Source organism: Benincasa hispida, chromosome 11 (genome assembly GCF_027475165.1).
Source record: "Benincasa hispida cultivar pf3 chromosome 11, pf3_genome.v1.1, whole genome shotgun sequence".
In the NCBI taxonomy this organism is placed as follows: domain Eukaryota; kingdom Viridiplantae; phylum Streptophyta; class Magnoliopsida; order Cucurbitales; family Cucurbitaceae; genus Benincasa; species Benincasa hispida.
The window spans coordinates 7,717,716-7,728,722 of record NC_143488.1 but is presented as its reverse complement, the minus strand read 5'-3'; the positions used below and the strand labels follow the sequence as shown (position 1 = coordinate 7,728,722).

The 11,007-nt window shown below is 29.5% G+C and overlaps 1 protein-coding gene across 2 annotated transcripts; it reads right to left on the bottom strand.

The window, feature by feature from the left end:
* Positions 1-960: 960 nt before the first annotated feature.
* On the bottom strand, positions 961-9,767 carry TAF11 (TBP-associated factor 11). Of its 2 annotated transcripts, XM_039048779.2 has the most exons (5): positions 9,231-9,735; positions 7,456-7,543; positions 7,140-7,239; positions 6,884-6,970; positions 961-1,390 (listed from the first exon to the last, which is right to left on the bottom strand). In XM_039048779.2, exons 1-5 carry the CDS (start codon positions 9,668-9,670, stop codon positions 1,332-1,334), a joined length of 774 nt encoding a protein of 257 aa, XP_038904707.1. In that variant the 5' UTR covers positions 9,671-9,735; the 3' UTR covers positions 961-1,331. The 2 variants fall into 2 exon arrangements, with proteins under 2 accessions (XP_038904707.1, XP_038904708.1); XM_039048780.2 differs by lacking the exon at positions 961-1,390 and having other exon boundaries at positions 6,727-6,970; positions 9,231-9,767.
* Between the last annotated feature and the right edge of the window lie 1,240 nt (positions 9,768-11,007).

Here is an 11,007-nt window from a genome sequence, read left to right as displayed (position 1 = left end):
ATTTTGGGGAGTCAAGGAGTCACCGTTTGGGGACCGGGTCATCGCGGGAAAAACTCCCTATTTATATTTTAATTTTAAATTATTTATTTACTTAAAATTAATTAAATTTTGATATTTATATTAAAATTGTAAATATTTTAGATAACATATTAATATTATTGTTGTTTTATTTATTTAAATGAAATTTTTTCTTAAAAAAAGTTTTAAAAAGATAGAGCTACTGTTTTATGTTTATATAAAATTAATTATGTTATATATATTAATTAATAATAAAAAAGTAATATATATATTAAAATTTGATTATATTATAAAATGAAGTTTAAAAAAGTTTTAAAAACAATAATATGCTACTGTTATATATATATATTAAAAATATTCAGAATGGGGTCGAAGACGGGGATGGGACAGGGATACTTGCCTTTTGATTTTGGTTTCTAATCACCAATTGGCATAGAAGGTAGATCAAGGTATTGCAATATACTACTCAAGTAATTCTTTAGAGATCCTGTGTTGCACTTTATTATCCAAGTAATTCTTATAAATCTTTACACTTGATTTTTTTTTAATTTCACCAAATTTTAATTCAATTTCTTTTCATTGATGAAGTAGGATGGATATTTGAAATTTATGTTCAAAGAAGCTTACGAAGAGATAGGTGTAAATTTATCTATTCTTTGTTTTATCTATGCATTTTGCATCCATGATTCAATTCATTCATGATCAAGTTGTCAAGTTTTCATTTTTTTTTTTTTTTAGATGTTTCCTTATAGGACTAACGAGATAATAGCAAATTTTAAAGTTTTATTTGAAAAATAGCAAAAAAAAAAATCAAAATCATAAAAATAGCAAAACACTTTTTTTAAAATAAAAATACTAATTAGCAAATATCCAAATTACCCCTGCATATTAAAACTGATAAAATCATATATCACAAACAAAATCAAATCTAAAAAAAGTTAATTCAATGCAAATACACTGCTATATTACATTACATTTAAATCAGACGTCTTCGAACACTCTTTGTTAGACAGCAACCAAAATTGCCACCAAACTCCAAAACAATCCTTAATTTGATAATCATATCATATAAAAACCAAAACTTTAACAAAAATCTACAAAAAAAAAAAAAAAAAAAAAAAAAAAAAAAAAAAAAAAAACTCTAATAATCACCTAAATATCACCTAAACAATGCTGGTTGATTCCTCTTATGACCACACGGCAGCATTAGTGATGATGTCTAGTAAATAATGGTGAAAAAGAGATGAAAAGTGAGAGAGGAAATGAGAAAAAGAAAGTGAATGAGATAGGAAGATTCATGGCACTTATCGAAGTTAACTTTCGTGACAGCGACAGTTTAGACGACCTGAGGCGGTCCATGGTGTGTGGTGGACTGCAATCAAACAAAATGGCAGGGATGATGGTGTGGAGGAGAAGTTGGGGAAGGGGGGAGGAGGGCTTTGTGCGAATGTTAGATAACTAGGGTTTTTTTCCTCCATTTTTTTAACCTTCTTTTACTTTTTATATGTTATTTTAACCTAAAAACTTATTCAAATATGTTTAATTTAAAAAAAAAAAAAAGTTTCTCTTTTCCATCTTAAATTTCAAATATATTGCCTATCTTTCGTAAGATAATCTTTCTCAATAAATTCAATTTTGATTCTAAAAGTTTAAAATTAAAATAAATATATTAAACTTCCAAAATTATGAAACTTATATTCAAAATCTCTATTCAACATTTTGAAAACTAAAATATTTTAATTTAATCTATTGTAAATTTAATTTATTAAAACTTGGACATCTATTAAAGTCAAATTAAGCCAACTTTTGATTTCATCGAACCCACATTTATTCCAAAAACAAATAAGAAAGACAAAATTCATAATTAAATTTGAATTGATTGAAAATAATTATTTTTGAAAGGTTGGGGTATTACATAAAACATCATAACTTATATTATAATTGCACTATATGTGTAAAGGTAAATTAGTTAAATCTAATAACTTTATATTATTATTATACTGTATTTATAAATGTATATTAGCTAATTATCAGATTATATTGAGATTGGTAGAGTTTTAGAAAGATGCGATATAGCATTATAATTAGGAATCATACAAAATTATGGTTAAAATTCTTATACCTTCGCACTACAACTACACTATATGTGTAAATATATATCAATTAAATCTCATAATATCATATTAATATAATATGAAATAAAATATGATAAGAATACAAACAAATACATTAGAAAAGGATGAAAACAAATAAATAACAATATGTATAAATAAATGAAAAATATTTAGATAAACATTGAACCTTGTAACAAAAATAAATAAAAAAATTAGTTTGATAAAACTAAAGCTTCAAAGAAAAGAGAGATACATATGAGATATTTGGGGAGAAAAATTAGAAGGGATTATTTGTTTAAATGAAAAAATATAATCAAATCCGAAGATTCATTCAAAGAGAGATATTTTGGGAGAAAAACTAGAAAGGATTATTCGTTTAAATGCAAAAATATATTTATTTTTTTTGTTTTTATTTAATCCAATTCTATTGGAAACAAATAAATCAATAGTTAATTTTTACATTGTATATATAAATGTTAATAACTCAGTTTTCAGCAATTACACTGTATGTACTATAGATCAGATTAAGGGCAAATAAGGAATTAGAAAAAGTTAGGTCACCTACTCCACAACATATTTGCTAAAATTCTTATTAAATTTCAATTTTACCATTTTTTCAATTGAAACCTAAAATTCTGCTATATACTCCAATCTCCCTTCTTAAGTTTATATTAATCATCTGGTTGATTTTAGATAAGGTAGACCAAAATAGCAAAAGGAAGTTGTGGGGTATCTAGAGCAATCAAGTGCACATGAGCAAAATCAAGACATAGTGACCAAATTTAAACTTACAAAGTGACCTTCACGCATCCACATCATATGCATATGGTATGGTTTTGTTGAAATTTAATCATTTCCTAATCTTGCTCTTGCCCTCGTATTTTTATTTTTGAAACTCGAGTTAGAACTATTCACCTTCCAGACCTCTTATTTTTATTAACGTTATTTGGAAGCCAAACTAATGCTAATTCACCTTTTATGTAGGTGGATGGAATGATACTTTTACACGCGGAAAGATCAAAGATAGAAGCTCTATTCCATGATGCTATAATCTTCAACACTTGATGAATTTTATATTTTGTGGACGTTGTATAGTTGCAAACTACATTTGATGTATTTCTTATATTATTAGATAATTTCTTTAGTTTTTAACGTAAATTGATTACTAAATTTCAATATTGAAAGGAAGCCATTGTATTTAATACATACAATGTGTCTTTTTAGTTAAAAACAAGTGCTTATAATGTAAATAAGCATAATTTCAATATTTTTTGTTATAGCATAAGATTAAATCTACATGCATAATATAATAGCCTTTAAAAAAAAAATATCATATGTCAGAAAATATTAAAAAAATGTTATTATATAGTAAAGATAGCATTGAGAACATGCTATTAGTATGTTAAAAATAACTTTAATGACTAACGCTATTAAATGTTATCATAATCATGTATACATGATATATTTTCATATTCTATTATAGCATCATTGTAGTTCTACCAAAATGCTTTAAAAAGTCCCATACTATAACATAGGCTATCAAACCCTTCAAAAGAGACTATAAAAAGTCTTTTATAGTCTTTCTCGTTAACTATCTTAAACCATTATTTTTTATAGTGCTTCCTCAACGACTACTTATCATCTAAGACCATTATGGGACGACCATGTCAAAGGAGAAAATGTCTTCCTGTGGAAAGTTTTGTATATACAAAAGCAAGACATGTGTTTTCCCGTCTATGTATATTTTGAATAATTAATGGTTCTGTTTATATATTTATTTCAATGTACAAGTTCTTGTCTTATTAAGTTTATGAGTGTGTGTTTTATTAAGCTAAAATATAAAAACTTTTATTAAATAGTCTGATTGTTTAATTAATAAGTTTCAATTAAGTGATATACATCTTAATGTTTCTCTATTACACTTGTATTTGTTATTGAATGTTAAAAGTAATTGATGATTAGAGTAAATGGTGAAATATTAAACTGGATCAACAAAAAAATATATGTAACATTCGCAAACTCAACATATTGTCTAAGAGATAGGAAAAAATCACGTTGATTCGCAAAAAATGATACTCCTAAATTATATACTATAAATATTATTTGCTTTGTTTTCACGTTTTTCCTTCATTAAGAAAAGAAAAAGAATTTGAGTTGTGGGATTAATCACCCTTAGACTCTACTTGTTTGGCAATTCAAATTTTGTTTTATATTTTCAGATTTACTAAGTTTAGTAAATATATTTGACAAATCTATTCTGTGATCCAAATCGTACAAATTTTGAAAACATAATTTTTATATTTTGATTGTATCCCTCTTTTGAATTTTAAATTTTAGAATGCAGAATTATGTCATGTTATAAACTCAATTAAAAAAAAATAGTAACAATAAAATATTATGTATTGTATTTTAAATTATACAATATTACAAGATAATAATTAAACAAATTTTTTCTATAAAATATGTTCATAAATAAATTAATAATATTTTAGTGTCATTTAATTTTTTTAGTGAGTAATTACACTAAATTTTATGATTTATAAATATAACATCAAATACATTTAAACAATGGTTTAAAATAGAATTCAATTTATGAATCTATTACCAAACACATTTTACATCATGAATTACAACTATTTTTCATTCAATTTCATGTTTTCAAATTTCCTACCAAATAAACTCTTAGTAATTGGAACATTTGCATAATATCCTCTTAGCTCATTTTTCTCATATATGCTTATGCTGTAAACTTCGAAATTAATAGTATAAAAATGTAGAAATCATATATAATCTAACATTAAACTATTTAAACTTACAATTACATTCAACATTAAAATGTAAAATCACTAATTTGATACTCGTTAGTTAAACAGTAAAACTATTTAATAAGAGTTTGACAATAACTCTTATAAGAAACCACATGCATAAACTTAAAACATATCAAAGAATTTCAACATTGAAGTAAATTTATAAACACAATACGCAACAAATATTCAAAATATATATTGATAGCAAAACAGAAAAGCGTCTCACATAAATAACGCATTTGTTATTTGTATATATATTTGGAATAAATAACGCATGTTGCGTCCATATATTTACTCCAATATTCAACTTCTTGTTCTGTTAAGTTTATGCATTTGTTTTATTAAAAGAGTTGAGATATATATATAGAGAGGGATAAACTTTTATTAAATAGTCTCATTATTTAATTAATAATTTTCAATTAAGTGAGGTCGTTTAAATGAATGTTAAGATAATTTGATAATAAGTTTAAATGATTGAACTTGATCGACAAAAAATATATATAATTATAACTTTTTCCCCCAGCTAAACTTCAAAACTTATATCATCAATTTCGAGGTGATGGGTTTTATTTTAGTAGGCCTTTAACCTTTTTTGAATTTATTTAAATTGTACTTATATATTAAATAAAAAATGGAAACTTTATGATCTAAGTAGTCAAAAAATTTAAATTTCATGTCTAAATTTAGTAAGAAAATAAAATTTAACTCATTTACTAATAAAATTGAGCACCTTTAAAAAATATAGTCCGTGATTCTCGGTTAGTGTATCTAATACATAGTACCAAACAATTTCTTTTTTCAAAAGGGTTAAATTATAAATTTGACCTATATAATTTGGTTAAAGTTAGTTTATATAGTTTATAATTAGAATTTAGTCTCTATAATTTGATAAAAATCCTCATAAATAGATGTAATTCTAACTTATAAAACTAAAATTAATAAATTCTAATTTTCTCCAAATCATGAAGCCCAAATTTATATTCAACTAAGAAATTGATGTATTTTTTAGCTAAAAACTTGAAACTTTAAGGCTCGATAACACAATCAATTTTCTGTCTAATAAAAAGGTTGATTTTTAAATATTTTTAATATTTTATGAGATCTATTAAATAAAAAATTGATACCTATTAAACATTTTTAAGGGACTTAGTGGAGTCAAAATTTAAAGTCCAAGAATTTATTAGCCATAATTTTCAAAACTAAGGGATTAAACTAGTAATTTCACTTGAATATAATTTTAAATACATATATAAGATATCTAGATCAAGTAATACTAATTTAAAAAATCATTGTAAACCTTTATAGAATTATTCACCTAAATATATAGGCACAAAAATGAAACCTAAATATTAATTGAAGTTTTTTAAAAATAGAACTAAATTTTTTCATACCACTTTTTATAAAAATAATTTACTATAAATTCTCTCTTATTTCAAGTGTACTGAAAGTTAAAATAATATACATGCATGCATCTATAACACACGCACATATATATTTATATCCATGGCGAAAAATTAGAAGTATGAAATGTGTTATAATGTGTATCAAAACTTTCATTTTTTGAGTTGAATATTCCTACATTTTGAAGCACGCATTATATGATTGTCACCTATGAACATAGCATATTATATCTAAACTCTACGTGTCATTGTATTTCAACTCCATATAACTATCAAATGTGTTATACTATTTAAATGTATAGGTTTAATTCCAGTGCTTTGAAATCCATGCTTGTGTTTTTCTCCCTTCAGTAATTCGTGCTTGTAGCAAAATGAGAAGCCAATTCGTACAAAAATATGGTATGAACTTATATTTATTAGATGTTTTGCTAAGTTTGATGCTTTAATATTGAAATTTTCTTCCAAAAACTCCTAATGCAAAGATTATAAATTAAACAGAGTGATTAGCGAAAGAGCCTAGGCACTGATTTCCTAGGAATCTTACCTTCAAGCTTTAGTCTTCTATATGCTTCTCTGAGATGACATGGCCTGATAGGTCCCGAATCATTCCGCTCTGTCATAACAACTCTTGCTGAAACAAAATAAAAAGTATTGAAATAGGTCAGATTTTTTTAAATATGCAAATTCTTTTGTCTATGTTTCACATTGACATTTAAAGCAACTGAACAGAGGAAAAAGAAATGCATCTTTTGAATCCTACATGAACAATGGAATTGGGTTTTATTGAAGTTTATACATACCTGTTTCTACGAGTTCCCCAACGAACATCTTAGCTATACCAGACACTACGATTGTCATTGGTACAGAAATTTTCTGCGTCCCCGATATGCTTGCTAACAGCTACAATTTACAAGTGAATTGAAACAAAATGAGTGATATCTCAGGCTCAAAAAAAAAAAACAAAATAAAACAAAACCACCTTTGACCTTGAGAAAATGGGGGATGGAGACGGATTAAAATTTCCCCCAGGGTCAAGAATGAAGAATGCATTCCCGCCCCCACCCTTTCTTGCTGTCTATAATGTCTTTTAAAATGAGAAATTATTAAGATTCTTACCCTTTTCATATTAGCTTTCTGAAATCCAGCTCTGCGAAAGGACTCGTAACGACTCATCTGTTCTTCCGTAAATTGTGAGAGAATGGCTCTGGAGAAATGATAAGACCAAGTTACAAGAGGATTCTTTCTGAGTGAAGATTTCATAATGTTTCATTCATAGTTCAGTCAAAAAGTACCAAAATAAAAATGATCTAGCGTATTCATAAATTACAGACACAACAAAAGAAGCTTGTACCTCTAAAGTGACTGATCTTAGGCCACTTAGTCTGACGACTCTGACCACTAAACTATACTCTACAAGTTTATTGCCAAGATCTTATCCACAAGGCTTAAGAAAGTTTAACATCATACCCACAGCCAATCGGCCTTCATCATGGGTAGGCAAATTCTTGATCCTCGATGATTATATTAATAGAAAGAAGGGTTCATTTTCAAACTGGATTTTGAGAAGGCCTTTGGATATGGTTGACTAGGACTATCTGCTTGAGGTGCTTAATCATAAAGGCTTCAGTGCTCGTTGGATTGGTTGGATCAAAGCTTGTATCACTAACCCCTCCGCTATTATGATTAATGGGAGACCGGGGGGGACAAATCAAAGCTACTGAAGGGCTTAGGCAAGGCGACCCGCTTGCCCCTTTCCTTTTCATGTTGATGGTGGATGCCTTTGGCAGGCTTATTGACAAAGGAGTGAGGGGTGACTTCATGAAGGGCCTTCCCATTAGAGGTGGAGAGGTTCATATTTTTCATTTGCAATTTGCATATGACACTCTTCTCTTTTCGAACTACAACTTACCCTTGTTCAATCACTTGAAGAACATTGTTGTGGGTTTTGAGGTGATGTCAGGCTTAAGAGTTAATCTCTCTAAAGCTCTCTTGGTTGGCTTGGGCTTAATATTTGAAACTCATAGGTTTCAGAGTGGCACAAAAGTGGGGTTGTGCGGCTAGCATTGGGCCTCTTTGAGTACTTGGGCATGCCTATTGGCGATAACTCCAAGACTTCCTCTTTTTTACAACCTGTCATTGATAAATTCGAAAAAAGAAAAAAAAAAGTTGGAGCATTGGAAGAATCTGCTCCTCTCAAGAGGGGGGTAGAATTACATTGGCTATGTCTATTCTTACTAGCATCCCCCTTTACTATTTCTCAATATTTGCTTGTCCCAACAATGTGATCAATTGGCTAGATAAACTTATTAAAAACTTCTTTTGAAAAGGTAGTAAGGAGTTTGGGGCCACAAATATGATTAATTGGAAAACTGCCTCTCTCTCGACTGAAATGGGAGGTTTGGGTATTAGCAATCTCGCTATTAGGAATCGTGCTCTTCTAGGCCAATGGGGTTGGGAATTTCTCAGAGAAAATGGTTGAGAAAATTGGATAAGCCAATCTTAGAAGCAAACCTTTTGGATCTCTTGATGAATAAAATCAATATAAGGCCATTACAGTATTCTTAATGGTAACACCTGGTAATTTGGTAGAGCAGGAAGCAGCATGCAATAGCTAAAACGGGTTCGAAAGCAAAATATTTGGCAGAGGCATTGGGAGAATTTGTGAATTTCAAAAGTTTAAGAAATTGTAATGGATAAACTAAATAAAGAACTAGTTCACAGTCAACTCATGTCCATCAACTAATGATGTCCTGACCAAAGGGCTAAATGCTTCTAACATTTTAAACATCAAGTAAATCTAATTGCCGACGAGACCTAGCTGATCTTGAAGCAGAAAAATCAATTAAAAATAAAACATAAACCAATATATGAGAGATCCAAGAGAACATAACTGCATCTTTGCCATATTCTTATCTGGATCACCACTCGAGGGAAATTTGGCAAGTTCAACTTCGACATTCTCTTCCTCTTCTTCGTCATCATCTTCTTTGGTTTTAGGGGCGGCAGAGACATTGGAGGAAGAGGAAACAAACATAGAAGTGGAGGATGCAGGAGCAGCGGAATGTGTGGCAACAGCAGCGGATTTTGAATCATCGTCGCCGGCGTCTTGCAAATCAAAAGCGTCGGCGGTAGCAGGGGCTACATTGGTCGGAATTTCGAGGTCGTCGACGGCAGAAGGAGAGTTCGGAGGCGATTCCTCCTGCTCTTCGAACGCCGCTTCAAATGGGTCCTTCGATTGCTTCATTCTTGTGAAATATCTCTGATTAGGTTTCCTGGAACAAGAAAAACAGATGTAGTTCGTGGATTGCTTCGTTTCAAGGAATAGATACATTTAAAGAATCTAACTTAGCCCCTACATTTCAAATTGGTCCTTTTATCTTTCAAATTTACCAATTTAGTGATTAAATTTTTAAGAATAGGTTTAAACCACCTTCTACTAAAAAGAAGAATTAAATTAAAATAAATAAAGAAAAAGGATCCGCTCCTTGGTGTGAACCATGAGGTTCGCAATTGATAAGACATTCCATCATCCTTCTTCTTCTTCTTTATTGTTTCGTCCATGATTGGGTGAACTTTTAATTACAAACTAGTGGGTTTAAACTATTTTAAATTTGATAAAAAAATCACTTTTAGTCTTTAAATTTTCGTAAAAGTAATCATTCAGTTTCTAAATTTTGGTTTATAACGATTTAGTCTTTGAACTTTCAGTTTTGTAACAATTTAGTTTCTGAACTTTATTACTATTAGCTCTAAAAAAGAATTAAGTCTATGACCTTAACTTTACTATTTTCAAGTAATTCTTGTGTCAATTTGTCCTATTTTGTAGGAGAATTGATCTCATGGAGCAATTATATTGCAAAGTTGAAGAAAAGCAAAAAGGATGGAAGATCGGGAGTCGAGTGCACCTAAACGGAGCTGAGATGACAAAAGATTAAACTGCCATGTTTCAGTGTTGCAATGCTCATCAATAACCTAAGTCCAACGCTTGAAGGCAGTAAGGCTCAGGTGCAAGGCAGCGTCGCAACACTACTCCAAGTGTTGCAATGCTCCAAAGATTAACAACGCCACCGTTCGCAACCTAAGCCCAACGCTATAAGGTAGAATAGGTAGCGTGGCAACGCTCCCCTAAAGCATCGTGACGTTATGGACTTTGATGGACTTCCCCCTCCGCGCACGCGCAACTGAGCATTAGGCCAGTGTTGTGATGTTTCCTCAACGCTTTGCACGTTGCCGCCACAACGTTGCAACGCTCTTCTTAGCGTTGTAATGCTGTGGCAAACTTATAAATATGATATTTGGGGCTCTAGCTAAAGGTGTGAAGAAATTTAAGAATTAGTCCCATTTTGGGAGCAAATTCAGTCGAATTGTTGTGCACTTTTTCATATAGTCAGCCTCGTTTCTCCATTAATCATTGTAATTTCGTTATGCCGATACAAGGCTAGGTAAATTTTCTTGGGATTAAAGTATGCTTTGATTCTTGAAGATCCACTAGTTGATGTATTTAATTGTTGTGAACACTTTGGGAAGATTTAATTGATTCTTATAGAATTTCTATGAATTGATCTAACAAATTAATTTATCAAAACTCTTGTTTGCAAAATCATCATAGTTTATGCATATATTGATTAATTAAGTTGCACATATTAGGATTTTATGTTTGGGGTCTAG

Coding starts and splice junctions, on each gene's coding strand:
- TAF11 (XM_039048779.2), bottom strand. CDS start 9,670: ATGTATCTATTCCTTGAAACGAAGCAATCCACGAACTACATCTGTTTT. Junction 7,544..9,230: donor AAGAATATGGCAAAGATGCA/GTTATGTTCTCT, acceptor TCATTTCTCCAG/AGCCATTCTCTCACAATTTA. Junction 6,971..7,139: donor TGGGGAACTCGTAGAAACAG/GTATGTATAAAC, acceptor ATTTTGTTTCAG/CAAGAGTTGTTATGACAGAG.